Source organism: Mandrillus leucophaeus, unplaced genomic scaffold, assembly GCF_000951045.1.
Source record: "Mandrillus leucophaeus isolate KB7577 unplaced genomic scaffold, Mleu.le_1.0 Scaffold50, whole genome shotgun sequence".
Classification (NCBI taxonomy): domain Eukaryota; kingdom Metazoa; phylum Chordata; class Mammalia; order Primates; family Cercopithecidae; genus Mandrillus; species Mandrillus leucophaeus.
Window position 1 is genome coordinate 4193257 of NW_012105365.1, and position 25337 is coordinate 4218593.

The 25337-nt window shown below is 39.8% G+C and overlaps 1 protein-coding gene and 1 pseudogene across 2 annotated transcripts in view; one reads left to right on the forward strand and one right to left on the reverse strand.

Annotated features, from left to right (window-relative positions):
• ABCB1 (ATP-binding cassette, sub-family B (MDR/TAP), member 1) overlaps positions 1 to 25337 on the forward strand; it is a 218034-nt gene that overhangs the window by 191005 nt on the left and 1692 nt on the right. For both annotated transcript variants that reach the window (XM_011996037.1, XM_011996038.1), the window contains exons 23-28: positions 9508 to 9608; positions 10920 to 11060; positions 13718 to 13874; positions 14941 to 15138; positions 20827 to 21033; positions 24281 to 24427. In XM_011996037.1, coding sequence (XP_011851427.1) covers positions 9508 to 9608; positions 10920 to 11060; positions 13718 to 13874; positions 14941 to 15138; positions 20827 to 21033; positions 24281 to 24427 — 951 coding nt within the window. The remainder of the gene's footprint in view (positions 1 to 9507; positions 9609 to 10919; positions 11061 to 13717; positions 13875 to 14940; positions 15139 to 20826; positions 21034 to 24280; positions 24428 to 25337) is intronic.
• Positions 7966 to 8918, reverse strand: LOC105550947 (annotated as a pseudogene).

Genomic DNA, 25337 nt, shown 5'->3' on the forward strand with positions numbered 1-25337 from the left:
AAGCCCATTTTATTTGTACATGTAAGGGGGGAGATTAAATATGGAAAAACCCTAGGGGTATTTATTATATCTGTTTTAAATTACTACCACTCTTTCTTTTTTTTATCGTGCTCCTCTCTTCATCTTATTTCTATTTATCTTTACCCCTTTTTTACTTCTTTTTTTTCCCCCCTGCATGCTTGTCTATTTTTTCCCATTATTTAACAAATGCTTATGTGGCATTTACTGTGTTTCGTGGCAAATGTCTTACTCCTTATAGCAACCATATGGGGTCTATTATCTCATTTTTCTGGTGGGACGGAGGCACACACAGGCAGGTCATGGCTCTGGACTTTAGAGCTGATAGATCTTGGAGCCAGAATTCAAACTCAGACAGTTGTGCTCCAAAGTTGTTTCTCTTTCTGTTATAAAATGAAGAGTTCCTCTGATGGCAGAACGCAGTCTGATATCACATGACCTGTATCATAGTGGAAATGAGAGGTCAGAGCAGGGCTGACTGCCATAACTAACATTTAGGACAGGGATATATGTGTGATGAACGTTCTGAGGTTCCCGGGAGTTAGGGCAGGGACTCACACAGATCAGAGTGGACTCACGCAGATCAGAGTGGCTCTGGTTGTCAGTAGGCCCAGCTACCTCACCAAGTGAATGATGAGGAAGGCCTCAGATGTTGGTCATTGTCACTAATGCTTTGTCCTTTACCTCTCTGCTATCTCTTCAGACTATCCCATTTTTGGGGGGTTCTCTCTGGAAAATCTTTTGACCCAGCTGTAGTGCCTCCCCAGCCAGTGTCTGTAGGGATCAAACTTCATGTCAGGCATCCTATCAGGCTCCCAGAGGCCCATTTCTGGAGGTACATCAGGATTGTGCTGACCCACAGGGGTCTATTGTGGTCTGGCTCAAGTAACATTGGCCCCTGCTGGGGAATACATTCTGTGCCAATGACTCCATTTAATATTGTACTTTGGGGATCTCCCCCATGGTGTTGACTCTTCCCCTGAGAAGATGGAAAAGTCTAAGACAAAATATGAAAAAAGGAGAAAGCATTCTAGTTAACAGTGAGGTATTTGAAATGTCCCAGCAGGGAGTCTTAGATTGCTTTTAGGAAGAAGATGATCCAATCTGATCCCAGGCTAATTCATGCAAACCACAGGTTAGCACCTTTGAAGTGACGATGAGATTTAAGACTCTTGGAGTCCTGTCAGGGGGACCAAAGGAAGGGGACAGATGGAAATGAATTATGTGTGGATATGGCAGATTTTCTAAGTAAAGGTCAGGGATGTGATACATGTTCTAATTCAAGGGTGGCTCATGAGAGGGGCAGAAGTAGGTAGGGAAAGTAGTGAATCTGCACCAACCAGTCCACATAATATTGAAAATCAACTTCCACCTGGTCACAATTCTCAAGCTGCTGTTTAGTACTTCTTATATAACAAGTATCATACTAACAGCTCTAAATACATGATCTAATTTAATGCTCTCAATAACCCTGTTGAATTATCCCTGTTGGATAGATAATGAAATCCAAGATTCAGAGAGATCAAGTAACTTGCTCACAGTCACACAGCAACAGCCTCCTAACCAATCTCCCTGCTTCTACTCCTTCCATTCTTGTCCAATTATATTCTACATTCTTACAGAAGTCATTCTGATCTCTCATAAATACAAATCTGATAATGCCAACCCTTACTTCAAAGTCTCAAACAGCTTCTTATCATACTTGGAACAAAATCTAATCTTTCATCATGGATTATCAAACTCTGTATGATTGAACTCCTGATGACCTTTATGACCTTATCTGGCATCACGGTCTCTTATGCCTGCATGCCCTGGCCCAGTGGACATTCTTGCAATTCCTGGAACGTTTTAAGCTGATTGCCTCTGATCTTCTCTTGGCTGACTTTACATTATTCATACCCTAAAATTATTACCTTTTCAGAGAGGCCATTCCTGACACCTGAATTAATTCATGATACTTCTCAGCCCTTGATATTCTTTCCTATTTATTTGTTTATTGGTTAATGGTGTATGATTTGTTTATTGATTAAGGGTGTATGCGACATTAGAGCCCACTCTTATTCTGACTGCATGAGGTCAAAATCTGCTCGTAACCTCTACCCTGCCTGTGATCTGTGCTCTGTAGTTTTTCAGCACATTGAGCATTTCTATAAAATGCAGGTGACCCTTGAACAGCACAGGTTTGAACTGAGTGGGTCCACTTATATGTAGTTTGTTTTCAATAAATGTATTGGAAAATTTTTTGAAGATTTGCAACAATTTGAAAAAACTCACAAGCCATGTAGCCTAGAAATATCAAAAAATTAAGAAAAAGTTAAGTATATTGTAAATGCATAAAATATATATAGTCTTATTTACTACCATAAGATATACACAAACTAATTATTTAAAAAGTTAAAAATGATCAAATTTTATGCATACAAACACTTACAGACCATATATGGCACCATTCACAGTTAAGACACATGTCAACAACTGTAAAGATACAGTGTGACATGCTTTGGCTGTGTGTCCTCATCCAAATCTCACCTCGAATTGTAATAATCCTCACATGTTATGGGAGGGACCCAGTGGGAGGTAATTGAATCATGGGGGTGGGTTTTTCCCATGCTATTCTCATGATAATGAATAAGTCTCATGAGATCTAATGATTTTATAAAGGGGATTTCCCCTGCATATGCTGTCTTGCCTGCTGCCATGTGAGATGTCCCTCTGCTCTTCCTTCATCTTCTGCCATGATTGTGAGGCCTCCCCAGCTATGTGGAACTGTGAGTCCACTAAAACCTCTTTCCTTTATAAATTACCCAATCTCAGGTATGTCTTTATTAGCAGCATGAGAACAGACTAATACATAGTGTTAAATCATAAAATAAAACCATAGTATGTACTGTACTACCCCAGTAATTTTGTAGCCACTTCCTGTTGCTACTGCAGTGAGCTCAAGTGTTGTATCTGCTTAAAATGCAGTGACACTAATCATCTTAGCAGGAGCAGTTCCTCTCTCCAGTAAATTGCATATTGCAGTAAAAAGTGATCTCTCATGGTTCTTGCATATTTTAAAACTCATGATTAGTGCAATATCATAAACACTAAATAATACCAGGGAACCCATATGAAGTACCACTAGTGATGCTGGAAGTGCTCCCAACAAGCAGAGAAAAGTCATGACATTACAGGCAAAAGTTGAACTGCTTGACATGTACTATAGATGTGAGGTCTGCAGCTGCAGTTAGTTGCCTGCCATTTCAAGATAAATGAATCTAGCATAAGAACCATTGTAAAACAAACAAACAAACAAAAAAACCCCCAAAATTCATAAAAGCCATCACTGCAACTACAACAGCAGGTGCAAAAACCTTGCACTTTTTGTACAATACCTTTATCTCATATTGAAAATGCAGCTTTTACATGGGTGCAGGATTGCTGTAAGAAAGACATACCTATAGACTCTAATATGATTAGAGGAAAAGCAAAATCAATTCAAATTAAAAGTAAGATGAAGGATCTAGAGCTGGATAATTTAATGCCAGCAAAGGATGGTTTGATAATTTTAGAAAGAGATTTGGCTTTAAAGAAATGTCAAGATAGCAGGAGAAGCAACTTCTGCCAATCAAGAGGCAGTAGAAATGTTCCTAGATGCTATTTTAAAAAAATCATTGAGAAGAAAGAATATCTGCCTGATAAGGTATTTAATGCAGTTAAAAGTGCCCTATTTAAAAAAAAAAAAAAATGCCACCAAGGACTTTTATTAATAAGGAAGAGAAGCAAGTCCAAGGATTTACGTCAGAAAGGAATAGGCTAACTCTGCTGTTTTCGTGTAAATGCAGTCGGGTTTAGGATGAGTCCATATGTATAGATACGCCCTTATGTGTAAAACTGCTCATCCCTGATCGTTGAAGGGAAAAGATAAGCCTCAGCTGCCAGTCTTTTGATTGTACAACAAGAAGGCGTGGACAATGAGAGCCCTTTTTCCGGATTGGTTACATTGATGCTTTGTCGTTGAAGTCAGGAAGTACCTAGACAGTAAGGGACTGCCTTTTAAAGTTCTTTTGATATTAGACAATGATCCTGGCCACCCAGAACTCACGAGTTTAACATCAGAAGTATTGAAGTGGTCTACTTGCCTCCCAAACATGTCTCTAATTCAGCCTTTAGATGAGAGGGTTATAAGAATCTTTTTTTTTTTTTTAAATAAATTTTTTATAGACATGAAGTCTCACTGTGTTGCCTGGGCTGTTCTTGAACTCCTGAGCTCAAGCGATCCTCCCGCCTTAGTCTCCCAAAGTGCTAGGATTACAGGTGTAAGCCACTGTGCCTCGCCACTCATAAGGATTTTTAAGGCTCATCACAAAGCACATGGTACTCTACAGAAAGGATTGTTAACGCTATGGTAGAGAGCCACCATAGAGAAGAACATCATGCAAGTCTGTAATCCTAAAACGATAAATTTCTGCTGGAGAAAACTGTGTCCAGATGTACATGATTTCACAGGATTTATGACAGAGCCAAACAAGGAAATCACAAAAATAGATAGGAGATCTGAAAGAAAAAAAAAAGTGGTGGGTGAAGACTTTCAAGGTATAGATTTTGGAGAAATTCAAGAGCAAATAAACATCACACCAGAGGAATTAACAGAAGATGATTTGATAAAGATGAGTGTTTCCAAACCAGTGCCAAACAGTGAGAAAGAAGATATAGGAGAAGCAGTGCCAGAAAACTGACTTTACACAATCTGGCAAAAGAGTTTCCGTTATTCAGGACTGCTTTTAACTTCTTTTATGACATAGACCCTTCTGTGATACAGGCACTGAAACTGAAGCAAACAGTGGAGGTAGGATTGGTACCATATTGAAACATTTTTAGAGAAATGAAAAAGCAAAAAGTCAGACAGAGATCGCAATGCATGTCAGTAACCAGTTGTGCCTGCCTTTCCCGCCTCCCCTTCCACTTCCTCTGCCTCTTCCCCTGTACTACCCCTGAGACAGCAAGACCAATCCCTCTTCTTCCTCCTTTTCCTTAGCCTATTCAATATAAAGATGGTGAAGATAAAGACCTTTATAATTGATCCACTTCCACTTAATGAATAGTAAATGTATTTTCTCTTCCTTGTGATTTTCTTAGTAACATTTTCTTCCCTCTAGCTTACTTTATTATAAAAATAACATACAAAATACATGTTAATTGACTGTGTTATTGGTAAGACTTCTGGTTGACAGCAGGCTATTAGTAGTCGAGTTTTTGGGGAGTCGGAAGTTACATGTGAATTTTCAACTGCATGAGGGGTCAGTCTCCCTAATCCCTATGTTGTCCAAGGCTCCATTGTAGATGCTTTTTTCCTTTTCAGAAATAAAAGCCATAAACTTGTTTATTTGAGGGTGGGAAGAGTAATGTCAGGAGGCTGTTTTTTCTTTCTAGAAACATACATTTTTATTTCTTCAAAATTATTTAGTACATAACAGTTTCCGAGGGAAACTTGATGCTATTTGTTCTTGAATTAGAAGTTCTCTCTCCTCGTTGTAATTACTGAGTCTCCATTTAAAACTCTTGGAATAAAGGAAGCTGTGAGGATGCAGGGTGCTAATTAAGCCTTTTCCTAATTGCTTCATTGTGTGTCAAGATGAAGACAGTCCTGAAGTTATTATGCTGTTTTACTCACCATGCAAGGTCTGTGACTCAAACTCCCACTTTTATTGGGCTAAGTACACACTAAAAAGCAATGACATTTACAAACCAATCTCAGACAAGACACTCCTGCCTTAGAAAATGGTGCACAGAAAATATTTCTTAAAACCGTTACACTGAAATATACAGTAAAGTCTGTTTTTCAGCAGACATTGTTATAGTCTGTTGAATTTTCTTACTAATCTGGAAAACCTGTTTGTTTGAATTCTGATAATTAGAAATACTTCTAATGCGTCTGACACAAGGATTGTCTTTGGGAATTTGAAGGTGAATTTTTTCTTCTCGCCTTTTGCTTTCTGCACTTTTACGGTTTTCTAAAATGACTATATTATCATTTTTATAATGTGTAAAAGAAGTTTATAAAATATTTTAACATAAACCTGACATTTTCCTAACTTTCTACGTAGCTTGTAGTAAACATAATTCAATCTTCTTGGCCTGTCAGTGTAAGAATAATATTTTTAATTTTATTTTTAAATAAGTTTTTGTTTCTAAGAATGTAAATTTTTTTTTTTTTTTTTTACTTCTAATAGCTTTTGATATTAGTGTTCAAAACTGACTTAATGTCTTATGAAGTGCTGCTGTTATGTTTGAAGTTAGGTAATTTATGTAGGATTCAGAGAAGAATAAATGGGATTTCACATTTATGATTTTTAAGCTATAAAACATGCTAAATTAAATGTGTCTTTATTAGAATCTGTTCTGACCAGTGTAGAGGCCAAAGAAAGGAAGAACATCTTAAACAATAAGGAGTCATTTCTCTTGGTGACTTATAATTCTGGAAATTATTTCTGCTACAATCATAGCATTAAAAGGGACTTTAGAGACCCTCTAGTCCATCGTCCTCATTTCGCAAATAAGGAAAATGAGACAGCATTTTGGTTCAAGGTGGTGCGGCTGATGTAGGCTGAAATCTCATCTTGTACACTGGTGTTCTTTGCTTTTTCCATATCCTTTTACTCAGACTCCAGAGATGATGAAGGATGTGTGTTTCTAATCAAACTGCCTTGTTGGAAGTAACATTCAATTACAACATAATTGAATGATGGAAACTTCCTTTTTAAGATGGAGTCTCACTCTGTTGCCCAGACTGGAGTGCAGTGACACCATCTTGGCTCACTGCAACCTCCGTCTCCCGGGTTCAGGCGCTTCCTCTGCCTCCCAGTAACCTGGAATTAAGGCATGTGCCACCATGCCCAGGTAATTTTTGTATTTTTAGTAGAAACAGAGTTTCACCATGTTGGCTGTGGCTGATCTTAAACTCCTTCCCTCAAATGATCCACCTGCCTCCATCTCCCAAACTGCTGGGATTACAGGCATGAGCCACCACACCCAGCCCAAAACTTTCTGGAAAACAGCTTGATAGTATGTGCCACATTCCTTAAAAAGTTAAAAAAGCTTCATTCAAGCCAGGTGTAGTGCCATGTGCTTGTAGTCCTAGCTACTTGGCAGACTGAGGCAGGAGGATTGCTTACCCAAGTGTGTGAGGCTGCAGTGAGCTATGATGCTAACACCTGTGAATAGCCACTGCACTCTAGCCTGGGCAACAGAGCAAGACCCTGTCTCTTAAAAAAAAAAAAGTTAGTTTTCTTTGACCTATTAATTTCACCTTAAGAAATTTTCCTAATAAACCAATTCAACATAGACAAATGTTTAGGTACAAAGATGTTTATCTCACCATTATTTTTAATAAAAAAGAAGTTGAAAACCTGGCTCGACAATAAAGGAATACTTAATTGGTTATGATATTAAAGGACTCATTACACATCTCATTATTCATGTGTATTTAATGAACTTGGAAAATGCTTTTGATATGAGGGTAAAAAATAATGATATAGAGCTAAATATAGAGTTTCATTCCAATCTTGTTAAATATATTTATGCCCTTAGGAAAAAAATTATGCAAATGTGTAAAATATACCTTTTTTTTTTTAAAGGACACATTTATTCAGCGTCATGATCATAATATTACATTTAACAATCAACAGCACGGGTGCAAAAAAATATCTACATTAAAACCCTTTGTTGTAATGCTTTACACTTTCCACAGAACAGAAACTAAAATAACCTGTTATACAATTAGTCACAAATATAGTCCTCGTGTTTTTTGCCCATACACATGAGTATTTGTCTAAACATGTCTTCTTGTAGCAGCTAGGCCCTGCTACAAGAATTGTCTGAATTCACAAATCTGTTGTAAACGGTAACTTCCCTGTCACTTCTCTGGCTCTTATCTCCTGCTGAGCTTTGTTTCCTGGCAGTAATTTAAAATCTTCTGCCACTGCCGTAGCTACTGCTGCTACTGGAACTGCCATAGCTACCTTGGTTTCATGGTTTGGCAGAGTACTGGCCTCTACTAGCATAGGGGCCAGAGCTTCTGCCTCCAAAGTTTCCTCCCTTGATGGGTCCAAAATGTAAAGACTAATTGTTGTAAATGCCAAAATCATTGTAGCTTCCACCACCTCCAAAATTGCTTCCATCATTACCAAATCCATTATAGCCATCCCCACTGCCACCATATCCACCACCACCACAGCTGCCACCAAAGTCACCATGACCACTGAAGTTTCCTCCACCACCAAAGTTGTCATTCCCACCGAAACTACCTCCACAACCACCACCAAAGTTCCTAGAGCCACTTCGCTTCTTTGGCTGAATGAATCACTCTCCATCTCTTGCTTTGACAGGGCTTTCCTAACTTCACAATTGTGGCCATTCACAGTATGCGTATTTCTCAATGACAGTCTTATCCACGGAGTCATGGTCATCAAAACTTAAAAAGTAAAGCCCCTTTTCTTACCACTGCCTTGGTCAGTCATGATTTCAATCACTTCAATTCTTCCGTACTGTTCAAAGTAATCTCTTAGGTGATGTTCTTCAGTGTCTTTAATGCCACCAATGAATATTTTTCTCACAGTTGGGTGGCCATCTGGTCTTTGAGAATCTTCTCTTGAGACAGCTCTCTTTGGTTCCGCAACTCTTCCATCTACCTTATAGGACCTTGCTTTCATGGCTGCATACACCTCCTCCACAGTGGCATATGTGACAAACCCAAAGTCCCTTGAGCGCTTTGTATTCTCTCATTACCACACAGTCCGTGAACGTCCCCATTGCTCAAAATGACTCCTCAGGCTCTCATCGGTTGTTTCAAAGCTCAGCCCTCCAATGAAAAGCTTCCTCAGCTGTTTGGGCTCTTTAGGAGACTCTGACTTAGACATGATGGCAGGGGAGAGATAGACTTTAACGATGCTTCCTTGGTGGCATCCACAGGCAGAAAGGAGTAAATGTCCACAGGCAGAAAGGAGTAAGCTGACGAACATATCTAAAATGTATTTTTTATTGACTTAGTTCTTTCAGTATTTTTCAAGCATTCTTCAGTTGTCACAAATGGCAATGATAAAGAGAAAAATATAAACATCACATTTTAAAAATATGTGCAAAATAACTTTGAACTTAAAATGTGATCATCATAGAAGAAAGAACACTGTAATAGATGTGAAGTACTGTGAGTTCTCAGGTTACTTTTGTGAAGCCACGTAAAGCTATGTGGCTTTAAGCAATGCCTTAATCCGTTTAAGTCTTAGCTTCTCTTTCTGCAAAGGAGAAGTCTGAATTAGTCCATCTTCCTTCCAGATCCATAACTCAGTTTGATAAATTACTTAGTATCTTTTTCTACAGAGAAAATGCTCATACATAATAAAAAATATGTAATCATAAAATTATTTTCATTAGTCTGTTTTATAGAATTCAAGTTAATCACCACTGTTTACCCTTGTGCCTCTTGGTGATCGGTGCTCTCTGTTACAGATCGCTACTGAAGCAATAGAAAACTTCCGAACTGTTGTTTCTTTGACTCAGGAGCAGAAGTTTGAACATATGTATGATCAGAGTTTGCAGGTACCATACAGGTAATAACCGCTGAAGAATGGGAGGGGAGTGTGAATAATTTTTCAGTCATCATATATGTTTTCAGAGGGATTACTTCGGCTAGAAGGTAGGGAGCAAGTGGAGAAAGTACTCGAAGGGAACTCATTGGGAAACAGTTGTAATTATGCAGGAGAGAAACTACAAGACCCTGAACTAAGGCAGGGACATTTCTGATATAGAACCTGTAAGAATGGGTCACTGATGAGAAGGGAGGGAGACATGATGCTGAGAATGACTATCTGATGTCCAGTTAGGATATGACCCTACAATTTGCTCTAGTTGAAAATGAGTTATTTATGGAACCTAAAATTTGAGGTACCTGTGGGACACGAAGAGGATGGTGCTTCCTGGGTTTACCTGTCTTTCTGCTTTTTACCCCTTCTCCAGTGCAGGCCTTCTTCCTTTAACACAGTCATCCCAGTGAGAGCTCTAATAAGTGGTGTGAACATAAGCAAGCCCAACCTCTCTGAGTCTGTTTCTTATAATAAAAGAGAGAGGTGGACCTTATTAATAGATTTTTAAGCTTTTATTTTAAAAAATGATGGTAGAGTCTTTTTTGTCTAAAAAAAAAATTATTTGAAATCTTCATATGTGATGAAGATAAAAGCAGAGTTGATCTGGTAGCAGGAGGGGTTGGAGGCCCAGGGCTGCCCACTTGCTAACCAGCCTGCCCGCACTCACACCTCCATATCACTGAGCCTCCATGTCATGATTCTAGAATGTCAACCCCTTTGTAAAGCCTTCTCTAAAACCCCCAAATAATTTAGTGCTTCTGCTTTCTTCTCATAACAGATTATTCATAAGGCACCTTCAATGCATAAATAGTAATTCAACTCAACTCAGGTCTCCTAAGTCAAGAACATGCCTGTTTCCTCTGTGTCACCCATCAGGGTACCTGCAACTTGTAGGTGTTGGGTAAACGTGTGCAGAATGAATATTTATATAGAGTACTTACATGTTGTGTGTCCAAAAGTGGGGGGAAAGGGAGAAAACTTTTACTTATTGATCCCTAACTGGCTCTTTACAGTCATTGGATTATTTTCTCTTTACATCAACAGTTAGAGGTGTAGTTAATTCTACATTAAAGATAAAGACACTGAGTCTCAGAGGTTAGGCAGTTTCCCAAATTTGCACAACCGCCAAGTGTAAAGTGTGGACCAAACTTAGTTCTTTGGAAACTAAACCCATTTTTGTTGGTCATGCCTCTGTGCCGTACTGCCAGCCTATCAAAAGATACATTTTAAGGACTGAGAAATGAAAGTGGAATGAGTTTTCAAATGTCTTCTTTTCAGAAACTCTTTGAGGAAGGCACACATCTTTGGAATCACGTTTTCCTTCACCCAGGCAATGATGTATTTTTCCTATGCTGGATGTTTCCGGTTTGGAGCCTACTTGGTGGCACATAATCTCATGAGCTTTGAGGATGTTCTGTTGTAAGTATTGGGTTATTATTTAGTTAAACTCTAAAAATAAAACTGGGATGAACATGCTTCATGTCTAGATAGGAAACCCTACTGTGAAGCCTCATGAAGAGATTCTGGTGATTCCTAAAGTGGCATTTTGCCTCTGAGTCTTCATGTGCCACCATTGAAGCACCCCCTTTCATTTGAAGGAGCAGTAACTTCTTTCCTCATTGCTGGCTCACATATAGCTGAACTTTCCAAGTCTGTCACTGGGTGGAGTGATTCCATGCAGAGATTTTGAGAAGGCCTTGGCATTTGGGAAGAAGCCTAGCTCTGAGCAAGGAGTCTGACTGGCTCCTTTTAAAGGACTTTCTTACAGAGCAAGTAAAGTGCAGATGTGTTGTACTAAGTTCTGCAAGCCCTTGGAGATTCCAGGATAAGTTTACTTTTCCTTGATATGAGAAGAGTTGGAAGGTAAGAGCCAGATGAAGTCAGAAATGACAAAGGAAAAGTTATGTTGAGATTTTTCTGCTACATTGTTCTGAATGTAGATAACTGTGCCTTGGTCAGAGGAAGATAAGCCTGAAGCAGTTATACTACAAAAGCACCCAAATACGCAGTTTGGTGGTCAAAAGTATATATAATATATCTGAGCTTCTAGATTTAGAGATGGGTAAGATTCTGCCTCTTGATAGCATAACATAATTAGTAGCAATATAGTTTTACATTTAAACCAGAATCATATAAGCCTGGCAGTGTAATGTATTAGTATAGTATTTCTTTCCTTTTTAAACATTGAGCTGTTCATGCATTACAGTTTGCTCAGGAGGACCCCAAAAAAGACATCTAAATTTCCATTAAAGCTGTGCATTGGACAAATGATATGCGGGTGCTATCTGTGATTACGACCTAGAGATCAAAACCAAGCATCACTGGCATTGGGACTTTGATTAGATAATTATTTGATATATTGCTTTACTCCAAAAAATTGAATTGGTGAAAGTTGCTGACATTGGGGCATTTAGGTTTGCAAAATCAACATTCCAAGTTAAGGAAAAGGAAGACCTGTCTGAAGAGCAGTGCATTAGAAAAAGGTCCCATAGGTTTAAATGATCACAAGGCCAAGATTAACCATCGGTGTATCTTATTTCGTGCCAGTTAAACAAACAAACAAACAAAAACTAATGACACAATATGCTACATAAACATAGGCATAGAGTCCAGAGGAAAGAAAGTGATGGATTCCCTGTATTCTGGGAGGGTTCCCAAGTATTTTGTCAGTTCCAGGCTTGCTGTTTAAAAAATCATATTAATAAATATGTCTAGAGAAGGGCCGTAAAAGGAGTTATCAAAGAAGCAAAGGAGGTTTTAGTAATATTTCAAGACTTGTAGGCCTGTCTTATGTAAAAGGAAGTAAATTTTTTCTTCAGTTTGAAAAAGAACTGTTTAACAATAGACAACCAAACATGCTACTTCCTAAATCAGAGGATGGAAGCCAATTTAGGGGAGGTGTCCAGGCACAAATATGGAGAGCTGGACTTGATACCTGTAAGGACCTTCCCAACTTTAAGTTGCTGTGATTCCCATGTCATAGATAAGAATGTCAATGCACCTTAAGAGCAACATATCTGGTTCTGTAAGAAACTTTCTTTCTGTTGCACAGTTCATAGGTTTTTAAGAATCTGATATAATTCCAACATCACTGACTGTATCTGTTGTTGATCACCACAACAATGCCGTGTAACAACCAGCCACTAAACCTCAGAGACATACATATTTTTGCCCACAAACCTGTGGGTTAGCTGTGAAGGTCTACTGATCTGGGTTAGGCATAGTGGATCTCAGCTGGACTTACTCATGTGTCTGTAGTGGGTTGTGTCTGTAGCTGGTTGGTTGGGATTCACACAGCTCTCCTCCATGTGTGCCTCATCCTCCAGCAGGCTAGCCTGGGTTTGAGACAGTGGCAGAATTCTGAGAGAGAAAGAAAGAGAGAGAGAACACACGCATGCATGTTCACAAAGCATATAAGGCCCCCTGAGTCATAGACTTGGAACTGGAAAAAGTGATTTCCACCACATCCTGCCCAGCACATCCTGCTGGCCAAAGCAAGTCACAAGGCCAGTCCAGATTCAAAGGGTGCTGCAAAGGTCACATTGCAAGATGAGGATACAGAGAGAGGTGGAAAAAAAATGGGCCATTTTGCAATCAATCTATCACACTGACATGAACTTTTAAGGAAATGTGTTTGTTTTATTTTTAACATCTGTTTTATAACTATTAGAGGCTAAGCTCTCTGGTTACAGAAGTGTCAACTTTTGGCCAGGCATGGTGGCTCACACCTATAATCCCAACACTTTTGGAGGCTGAAGCAGGAGGTCTGCTTCATACCAGGAGTTTGAGAACAGCCTGGGCAATACAGGGAGACCCCCATCTCTACAAAAAAATAAAACAATCAGCTGGTTTTACAACTGTGGTTGTGCACAGTTGTAGTCCCAGCTACTCCAGAGGCTGAGGTGGGAAGGTCGCTTGAGCCCCAGAGGTCATATCTGTAGTGATCTCTGATTGCACTACTGCACTACAGTCTGGGCAACACAGCAAGACCCCATCTCAAAAAAAAAAAAGGAGTGTCAGCTTTCTAGCACTGTGGTCGTAACGCTGCACACATGTTTTGTGTTTGTACTTTCCAGAGTATTTTCAGCTGTTGTCTTTGGTGCCATGGCCGTGGGGCAAGTCAGTTCATTTGCTCCTGACTATGCCAAAGCCAAAGTATCAGCAGCCCACATCATCATGATCATTGAAAAAACCCCTTTGATTGACAGCTACAGCACAGAAGGCCTAAAGCCGGTGAGTTTGATGTTTCAACTATTGGATCTACTCCTGACTCCTTAATGAAAGTATTCTAAGTGGAAACTTAATAAAATTTGTACTTTCAAATATGCTGATGATAAAATAAAACTTCCTAGATCATAGATTCCTTTCAATAACTACTAATAATATACATCAACATTCAGTACTTTTACATAGCAAAGGTTATAGGGAAATAGGAACACTGCTCACTTTATAAGCAAAACCTATTCATCAGATTTTTTACAAACAATTGTTTTAGAGACAGAGTCTTACTCTGTCATCCAGGCTAGAGTGCAGTAACATGATCATTGCTCACTACAGCCTTGACCTTCTGGGCTCAAGTGATCCTCCTGCCTCAGCCTCCCAAGTAGTTGGGACTACAAGCATGTGCCATCATGCCCAGCTAATTTTTTAGTTATTTGTAGAGACATGGTCTTGCTATGTTGCCCAGGCTGGTCACCAGATTTTATTGTAAGTTACTGTATTCCTGAGGAACAGATTTGAGTTATTGCAGCTATATTGTATATTCACATTGTCTTAACAATACATGCTGTGAAAGCTTTTACTCTTTTAGACCTCATTTACTAAATTCTAGCAGTCTGAGACTGAGCGCAGTGGCTTATGGCTGTAATCCCAGCACTTTGGGAGGCTGAGGTGGGTGGATCACTTGAGGTCAGGAGTTCGAGACCAGACTGGCCAATATGGTGAAACTCCATCTCTACTAAAAATAAAAAAATATTAGCTGGGTGTGGTGGCACATGCTGTAATCCCAGCTACTCGGGAGGCTGAGGCACGAGAATTGCTTGAATCTGGGAGGTGGAGGTTGCAGTGAGCTGAGATCATGTCACTGCACTCCAGCCTGGGTAACAGAGTGAGACTGTCTCAAAAAATAAAAAATAATAAAATGATAAAATAAAAATAAAATAAATTCTAGCAGTTTGAAGTGAAGCCAATTGTAATACAAGTTCATTACCTTCTGACACCTGGTAATTGAAAGGGTTAGCTATACACTTTATTTTCAGTATTGCGGCAATCTAATTTACTGTTATTCTTCTCATTGCAGAACACATTGGAAGGAAATGTCACATTTAATGAAGTTGTATTCAACTATCCCACCCGACTGGACATCCCAGTGCTTCAGGGGCTGAGCCTGGAAGTGAAGAAGGGCCAGACGCTGGCCCTGGTGGGCAGCAGTGGCTGTGGGAAGAGCACGGTGGTCCAGCTTCTGGAGCGGTTCTACGACCCCTTGGCGGGGAAAGTGGTGAGCACACTTTCGTATTTAGCTCAGTTCAGGTTTTCATCATCCAAATGTCTGAATGTATTTAATTCTCAACTATGAGCCATGTTTTTTCAAACCTTTAAACAACAACCCCACTTGGATAAAGTCTGACAACCTAAATATGGTCTCCAAGTGGTGTCATCTGTCCCAGCCAACTTCTCCAGGCTTCCCTCAACACTACTCCTCTACCCTCCTTTGCAAGCACCCTTTGTACCACCTATCTCCCTTGCTGTACTTAGGTTTCAGTTGACTTGAGAAGAACCGACAAAAATGAAAGTAGCCAGAAAGATGCAGGACAGGTGCTAAGAGTGAGATGAAAGCCAAGGATGGGGACTGTTTCAAAGATGGTAGTCAGCAATGACAGATGGTATAGAGAGATTGGGTAAGGAGGAGACTGAGAAGACATGATAGAGTCTAGCAATGAATGGGCTACTTCTGATATTTTAAAATATTCTTAGTGAAGTAGTGATGGTAGAAAACAATTAAGGGTGGCTGAAGTATGGTTAGGAGGAGAAATGGAGATGTACGTGAGCATAGGTTATCAAGAAGATGGAAAGTAAAAGAAAGGCAAATAAGGACAGTGCTTGAGTGGGGAGGCAGAGTCCAGGGAAAATGTTTAGGAGGTGAACTGTTGAGCATCTTTATGGCTGGGGATGAGACAAAATCACTGATGGAGAGAGGGCATTGAAACATCATCTAAGGAAAAAAAAAGTAGAATCAACAAATTTGGGAAATGTATAAAGAATATAGAAGTACGCCCTTTTGTCTTAGTTGCTGGGAATGAGAGAGGTGTCTGGCAGGGAGCAGTGAGTTTAAACTACTATGATGGAGGCTAGGAAAGAAGACAAACTAGGAAGGAATAGATTAAGAACAAGACATTTTCATTATGTAGGCATGTAATTAATTGTACTGAGAAGTGATATTTAAAATACTTAACAATGGGAACAGAATGGACGGACACTGACCAATCAGAATGGATGCCTGCTGGTAAAGTCAGATGGATGCCCACCCACTATGTATGGACACTGGGAGCATTTAATAACTCAAATGAAAAGAGAGTTTTCAACCTTTAGTCTAGGACTCTTTTTACTTCCTCACAGCAGTCACTCTTACTCATAAATATTTGTTACTGTATTCAAAGATAGTTATGCCTTTATTCAGTCTACTCTTAAATCATTACATAAACTTGTTACCTACTTTTACTCTCTTGCTTTATATTTTCTGTGAACTCTGAATTTGTCTTTCAATTTTTTGTGGTGAGTTTAAAAACAGGACTCTAAAGATGTCGCTGACAGCCAAAGCAATTAGAGGAGGAAATGTTAGCTCTCAGACACTGATTATGGTCCTCAACAGACAGTTATTAAGTGGTATGTTAAAGATTGTGCTATGATGAATTGTAGGGCATGATATCTGCCCTCAAATACTTTAACTGAGGAAATGGGGCATATACTTTCATGAGTTAAAGAAGATAGGCCTAGAGCTAGTTCTTAAGAGATAAGGATTTGCATATGGATGAACAGTCGTGATGACATTCAATGTGAGAGAAAATGCAAGCTGTGATCAGTGATTTGTTCCCAATGCGCAAATAGGACACTTTGGCTGAAATAGGAGTTTAGTTTGAGTAGTGGTTCTCAAACTTTTCTGATAACTTATGTAGGAAAGATTTTCAAATGTCATCATCCACTAATGTACTCATAGTCACTTTCCAAGGGGAAAAACGCTTGGTAATAACAAAATGTTGGAGTTGAAAACCACGATATAATACAGCACAATAATGATACAATAAGGAATAATTAATGTTATTCTGCAAGTATATAAACACAAGCAGAACATAATTTAAAACATGGACAGCATCAGTTATAGTTCAGAGTAGGAAACAGAAACCGCACTAGGTATTTCAAGTAGATAAGTATTTAATAAACAGAATTACATGCTTACAAAATCTTTGGAGGGGCTGGAAGAGTGAAAGAAAAGTAGGCTACTTGCTCCCAGACTTCCAGATCACAGCACTGCAGCTGTGATTCTGTAACCAAGAAGCTGCAGAAAATTATGCCACAGCTGTTCCAAATTTAAAGGTACAAGACTAGAATCTGTCTGTTGCAGAAATTCTTGTCTGCCAAAAATGAGTTAAGCTGTTAGCTTACCATGGCTGCTGAAGGAGAGATGGTGTCTACCTCCCAGATTTTACACTGTGCATCTGCCTGGTAGACCCTGACTTACTTCCAGAACCAAGGGAAAGTGGGAAATAGTTTTTAGCCTTCTAGTCCCTTGATGTATGAAAGGTCAGACACAGAAGTATATGAAAATGAATGCGGAGTGCATAGCACAGTAAGCATCCCAAGACATTATTGATAATGGACTGAAAACAAAGTGTCCTCATTTATTGCAGGAATATCCATTATCTTCTCCTGTGCATTTGCACTAGGGTTTGGAAATACTGCCAGATGGTGCACTGCAGCTAGACTTCTTAGCAGAAAGTGTCCACAATAAACTCTAGTAAATGTACAAAGTTTTGTTTATGGACATCAGTGAGTAGCCCTGAATAACTCAGTGGATTACTACTCATTAGTTTTTATTGCCATGTAAAAATGAGTCTGTGGATTTGAGCATAAGAATTAAAGAAAGGATTTGACCCTGAGGATCCCCCGAAGTCACGAAATTCTCATGACCATCAGCGGACCTTGAATCCCACGTTGAAAATCATTGACCTGAAGTGGTGGTTCTCAAGCTTCAATGACTATTAGAATGGCCTAAAGAGCTAGTAAAAAATACAGCCGGCCTGGATTATTCAGGTAGGCTAGGATTTAGCCTTTTCTTTTTATAATTTTCCGAGGTGATCCTGATGCCAGCCATTATTCGAGAGCCACCAAACTGTTAAATTTGAAGAAAGATTTAGGTTAAATTGTGGAAAGTCTTGAATAATTAAGCTATGAAATTGTGAAGATGGGAGGATTCTCCAAGTTTTGAGGGACCTGAAGATTATACAGTTTTAGGGATTCAACTTAAATAAAAAATTTTGAATGCAAAATTAAACACAAAAGTGGATATTTACTTCAAACAAAAAAAAATCATAACCAAATATTGGAAGCTTAAAGATTCTGGTCCCTTTCATTTTAGGCAATTTATCATCAACACTTACAGGGAAGAGCTTCCTGACTACAGCCTTTCCTCCATCCCACCCAGAAAACTGTTCAGCTTCCTAGAATTTACATGTAATTGAGGGCTCTTGAAGCTCATCTTTCATCAGTGTCACTGTTAAATCACCCCTGCTTTGAGTCTTCCCCTGACCTTTCCTTTCTCCCCTTTCTAGTCTCTCTCATATACAACAGTCAGAGCCCCCTTTGGGATATAGTTAGAAGCTGCTTGTCGTTGTCTGGTTATAACCCAAGGAGAGCCCGAGATGGGGGCATTCCCCTTTCAAGGAGGAGACATAAAATATCTTTCAGTTGTGAGATATTAGTGTTACTAAAACCCAACCTATAGTGTTTAGATCCAGTCTTGGTTTTCTACCAATTACTAACTGTGCACATTTGCTTATCAGTAAAATGGCAGTTAACCTCACAGTGACCTCAGAAGTGTTGCTGTGAATGTTAAACAAGAGACTGTAGGAGACATGCTTATCACAGAACCTACAATGTTGTCAGTGCTTGATTTTTAAAAATCAATTATTATTTCACAGTAAATATGCATAGAAGAATACATGTGTTAACATTTACATTTTTGTGCTAATGAAAGCAAGCAATAGATTTAACAATCTACAATAGAGATAGCCAATCATTTTAATCTGGCCTTTCATTATTTTTTACCAATATGTTTACTTTCCTAGTTATATTTTGATTTAGGCCAGGATTTTTTGAGCAGTTCTCATAGATTCCCCAGAGTTCCATGGTCTTCTCTCAAACCAACACCATTCCTCAGCCAAAGGAGCTCTGCTTCTTTGATCTTTTTTACATTGTAGGCATCTAAACTTAAGTTTTACTTAAAGAATTCTTCAGTCAACACAGGTTTTAAATAGTTTGCAATCCTAGGGTATTATGCGGGGACGAAGGAGGTCCAAGAGTGTATTCAGTGTAATGAAGAAACTCATTATAACTTGCTGAGATCATTCAGATTTGCCTGTGATTGTATTAGTTAGGCAGTGGCTGTTTTCCTCCCAGGGGTATAAACCTGGAAAATTAAAACAAAAACAAAAGCAAAAACCAAACTCCTCCTTTCCTTAAATTTCCACTTCTCAAGTACAGTGTTTTATCTAACAAGATCTGCTACTTAGCCACATCCTTGTTTGGCTTTTACTGTCCCTCTCCACCCTCTGTTTTCTACCTTCATTTATTAACATTGTAAGGAAGCCTGGAGCATACATGTGTGGAATAGTCTCCATGGCAACTCAGCTTGGAACTAATAAGGTTATGGGAGAGCTTCCATCCCTGCATCTGCCAGTGTCACAAGCAGAAGCCATGTTCCTGTAGCAAAGATTGTACCCTACTGCTGGCCAGCTGTCCCCTTGAGCCACCCAACGAGGCACGTGGGATACAGAGAGGATATGGCTCAGTACAAACTTGTCACTACTATTGGAAACGCTCAAAGCTGAGTCACTGGTGCCTTCTTCAGAAGAGATGAACAACTCTCTCACTTAAATGCAAATTCTCTTGCAAAGCAGACCTATCTGGCAGACATATTTGCATCAGAGTAGGACTTGTTATCAGCAAGGCTGTAAGGTGCCCTCCCCAGTCTTCTGCAAGATAATCCAGGGAACCAGATTATAGAGAAAGGACAGCTCTCCATTCCTACTCATCTGGCTTAGTATTGATGATGTCTATTCACCCTTTCCTTCCCCTGTTCACCTATCCATCCCCTATAGTTCCTGAACTGCAAACCTGTTAATGTGGTCATAGTTGTTATTTATTTCCATGCTAATCCTGGGCACTGTGTCTCTGAAAAATGGAGATTTAAGAATAAGGCTCTCAGGATACATCTCAGAAGTATTAGGCATTGTATTCGTGTGGCTGCTGTAACCACTTACCACAAAATCAGTGGCTTAAAACAACACCAATTTATGACTTTACACTTCTGGAGGTCAGAAACCTAAAATAGGTCTCAGTGGGCACATATCAAGTGTCAGCAGGGCTGTGTTCCTTCTAGAGGCTCCAAAGAATGATCTGTTTTCTTGCCTTTTCTTGCTTGTGGCCCCTTCCTCTGTTTTCAAAACCAGCAGTGGCTGGTTGAGTCTTTCTCACACTGCGTTTGCTCTGATACTCTCCTCTCTCCTTCCTCAGTTACAAGCCTTTATGATTACATTAGGCTCACCAAGGTAATTCAGGATCATCTTATTTTACAGTCAGCTGATTAGCAACCTTACGTCTACTACCTTAGTTTCTTTTTGACATGTAACATAACACATTCACAGGATCCAGGGATTAGGACATAGATGTCTTATTCTACCTACCATGTGCATACATCAGAAACCATGGTTATAACACAGGAAACATGACAGTTCCTCAAAGCATACAGTTGTGACCTTGTTGTATTAATCTTAACTATCCAAATTTTAATCACACAAACTTTTCCTTAATCTCACAGTAACTTGGCAGTTTCAGTGTAAGAAATGATGTTAATTATGCTACATTCAAAGTGTGCTGGTCCTGAAGTTGGTCTGTGAACTCTTGTTTTCAGCTGCTTGACGGCAAAGAAATAAAGCAACTGAATGTTCAGTGGCTCCGAGCACACCTGGGCATCGTGTCCCAGGAGCCCATCCTGTTTGACTGCAGCATTAGTGAGAACATTGCCTATGGAGACAACAGCCGGGTGGTGTCACAGGAAGAGATCGTGAGGGCAGCCAAGGAGGCCAATATACACGCCTTCATCGAGTCACTGCCTAATGTAAGTCTCTCTCCAAATTAACAGCCCGGGAGCATGTGGCAGCCTCCCTGGCCTATGCTTTGATGTATAAGGGGATGGTTTCCCAGAAGTGAAGAGAAATTAGCAACCAAATCACACCCTTACCTGTATACAAGCATCTGGCCACACTTCCTATTTGGGTTAGATGTTACGTTTGTCTGATCACCTCACCCTCCTTGTGAGGAAGGGATGAAAGTGATCACTTCAGGTTTAGGAGAGAGGAACATTTCTGGGATAAGAGAACTGGAACAATTCTCTAGATCCAAAGCTATTAGGCTTGAGGCTCCACCTTTTTCAGCCCTAGGGATAAGTACAATGTCTGGGAAGCCTTTCCCTTCAAGTCCAAGTACAGAGGCTGGGTCTCTACCTGCACATGCAGCTTCTGGCCTGCCGAGGAAGCAGGCATGACTGTCCCTCCCCATGTCTCTGCTCTATTTCTCTTCCTTCTTCCTTCTTGCAGCTCTCTCCCAAGACTCAAACCTCACTGTGGAGTCAGTCCAGTCCAGAGGGCTGAACCCATGCCAGAAAGAGGGCTCTCTCTGAATAAGGGTTGAGCCATTAGGGTGACCAGGGTATCATGTAATCTCTCATCATCGTACATTTCATGGGCCCCAAACTTTGTTTACAGTGAATGGTTGAAGTATTTTCTAGGGCTCCCTGGGCTGTTGTCCTATGGGTGTCCTCTGAATTCCTCCTAGGAAGTTGGATAAATGAAACCTCTCACCCTCTCTTAAGCCCTCTTAGGTCCTGTATTTTAGTTTTTGTGTTTTGTCTTGTTTTGGAATACAAGTTGAATATTCCTTATCCAAAATACTTGAGATCAGAAGTGTTTTGGATTTTGGAATATTTGCATGTACATAGTTCACTTATATTTCATGTATACCTTATACACATTAGCCCGAAGGTAATTTTATACAATATTTTTAACAACTTTGAGCATGAAACAAAGTTTTGACTGTGTTTTGATTGTGACCTGTTACATGAGATCAGGTGTGAAATTTTCCACTTGTGGCATCATGTTGGTGCTCAAAAAATTTCAGAATTTCAGATTTTGAATTTTTTGGATTATGGATGCTCAACCTATATTAACAGTCCAAAATTATATTTTTTCCCAACTTTATTTCAGAACTAGGGGGTACATGTACAGGCTTATTATACCTGGGTATATTGCATGATGCTGAGGTTTCAGGGTACAAATGATCACGTCACCCAGGTACTGAGCACAGAACCCAATAGGTAGTTTTTCAACACTTACCCCCCCCCTCCCTAATAGTCCCCAGTTTCTACTGTTGCCATTTTTCATCTGTGAGTACCTGATGTTTAACTCCCACTTATAAGTGAGAACATGCAGTATTTGGTTTTCTGTTCCTGCATTACTTTGCTTGGGATAATGGCCTCCAGCTGCATCCATGTTGCTGCAAAAGTTAGGTCCTATATTTTGAAGTGCTTCTCAACCTAGGTAATCTACCCCACCCATTATCATCAGTTATGCTCTTTATTCTAAGGAAGTGCCCCCTAAAACAAAGCTCAGGAGCCTCAACCCCGCAGGGAAGACAGTTTCCTCATGAGGCAGGCAAGCAACACCAGGTGGCTCTCTTTCCCAAGATTCCCTTCTGTAGGCTCTTCTTCGGATAGCTGCTGACACCAATCTCATTAAGTCCCAGGGAGATGGCCTTGTCTCCCACTCTCCTTTCACAGTCTAGCCCAACTGGAGGTAATTGACCCTTCCCTAGGCTCAAACATTTAAAATGGAAAGCTCCAGTCCCCTTTACTGATGAGAGGATAGTGGTTCTCAAGTATAGACACAGATCAGCATCACCTGGGAACTTGTTAGGAATGCAGATCCAGCAATCCATGTTCTAAGAGCCCAGATAATACTGACGCAGGCTCAAGTTGGAGAACCACTGGGCTAGGGGTTAATAAAACACAAACACAGAGAGTAAGTATTATCTATCTTCTTAAATATACTTTGCCCCTCTGGCATTTGTCTGCCACAGAGACTTCAGCCTTTCTGGGATCCGGGTCTCTAATCTGTCACACAGAACACACCTGTAGACACCGTAATTCTCTTCCTCAGTGTCTAGACCAGGAGAGAAAAGGTAAACCCCCTAAGTCCTGTTACCTAAGGATCCACTTCTCCTAAGTGATTAATACTAGGATTTACCTCACCCTGTAGGTGACTGGTTTAGTTACCTCCTTCTTGTAAGATTGCCGCACTGCCTTTATCTGCCTCAGCAGGATGAGCACTATATCAAGAGTGCAATGAGTAACCCCTTCACTCACATGAGACACACTTCAGTGCTCCTGCCCTCTGAGGCAGCCACAGCTCTGGGGCAGAGCCAGTCCCAAACATCTGCCAAAACTTCATCTGGGGCCTTCTCCCTCTATTTACAGGGGGAGACCCAGGGCTGAGTGCCACAAAACTAGGGTTGCCAGATATAGCAAATAAAAATAGGCAACGCTGTACTAAAATTTCAGCCTGGCAAGGGCCTAGAAATAATAAAATAGTATTGTTTTCTAGGTTACAAGTGCAGTCACATCCTGTTTCTGCTCTCTCCTGAATAACCTTTAACTGCCGTTCCGATCATCATAGTGAATGGTTGGTGACAATTATCTACTGTGGGAAACAATATGGGAAGAATTTTGGGAGCACTCTAACAACAAAAATGTTTAAAAAGGAGATATTCATTTTCAAAGTTAGATATCAAAATGGAATCCTTTATGTAGCACCCATTAAAATTGTTTAAGTGTTGGAGATACTTTCATAAAAACAGATACTAAAAGGCTAACGTCCCAAGAACGGTTTTCCTCAATTTAAAATCATGCAGAGAGTGTCACCTGCTGGTTACAATTAAGATGAGCTTCAATTATTTTATTATGAATACCTTGTTCAAATCAAATTTCCTTTCTCCTGTCAATCTTTGTCCCAAATATAATGCAACCAGAAGATGGAAGATACTAACATTGCAACGATATTCTTCTTCATTAAAATGCTGACCTGTTTATACTAAAACATATCATCTTAAGGCCCAAACATCTGTTTTTCAAAGAGATAGTAAACCTGCCATTTTGGGCTTTTTTCTGTTCTTTCCTTAATTATCCATGAACAATTCTTAGCTTCTGAACCTAAATTTTTGGAGCACAGAATCATTTATCCTACTTTCTATAAGCAAGCTGTTAGAACTTTACTATCAGTTCTACTTTCATAACAACAAAACCTTATTTACAGAAATATAGCACCAGAGTAGGAGACAAAGGAACTCAGCTCTCTGGTGGCCAGAAACAACGCATTGCCATAGCTCGTGCCCTTGTTAGACAGCCTCATATTTTGCTTTTGGATGAAGCCACATCAGCTCTGGATACAGAAAGTGAAAAGGTAAGAATTTAAATTGAGTTCATTCATACTTGAATCATCATCCTTAAAAATGCTTTATTCTCCATAGTAAAGAACAAAATGTAGTCAGATTATTGATTGTTATTTACATCACCTTTCAGTAAAATGTAAACAGTTTCTGTAACTGTGATTCAGGAGAGAAAAGATGACACAAGGCAAATTAGTCTTAGAGCACATATGCTTCACAAACCATCCCTAGATCACTTCACGTTGACCTAAGAAGCTGCTTTCAGGAGGTGTATTTCCTGCTTCTACTGGCAGCATCTCTCAGCAACCATAAGGAAAAGTGGTAGGGTAAGGCAATGTTAAAATCTGGCTGTACCTTTTTTAAGATAAATATTAGCAATCATTTCTGATTGGAGAAAAGGTTAATAATTCAGATTATCTGAAAGACCAACTCAGTATGAGATGTTCCCTACTTTACAATACTAAAATTCAGGAGTCTGTGTTTGGTCTTTGCTCAGGCTTCTTGAATTTACTGTGAGCTGGATTTGAGGTCTGTTTTCAAGGATGTTGTGTTGCTAGACACATTAGTAATGTTTTTAAATGAGTCAGTGAACTGTATTTGCTCCCTTAACTTTAAGAGTAGATGACTGCTGGCTGGCACCTACTGCCGTGGCTCACACCTATAATCCCAACACTGGGAGGCTGAGGTGGGAGCATCACTTGAGCCCAGGAGTTTGAGACCCGCCCGGGCAACATAGGGAGACCTTGTCTCTACAAAAAATAAAATAATTAGCTAGGCATGGCGGTGGGAACCTGTAGTCCCAGCTACTCAGGAGGCTGAGGTGGAAGAATTGCTTGAGCCCGGGAGTTTGAGGCTGCAGTAAGCCATGATTGCACCACTACACTCCACCCTGGTGACAGAGTGAGGCCCTGTTTCAAATTATTA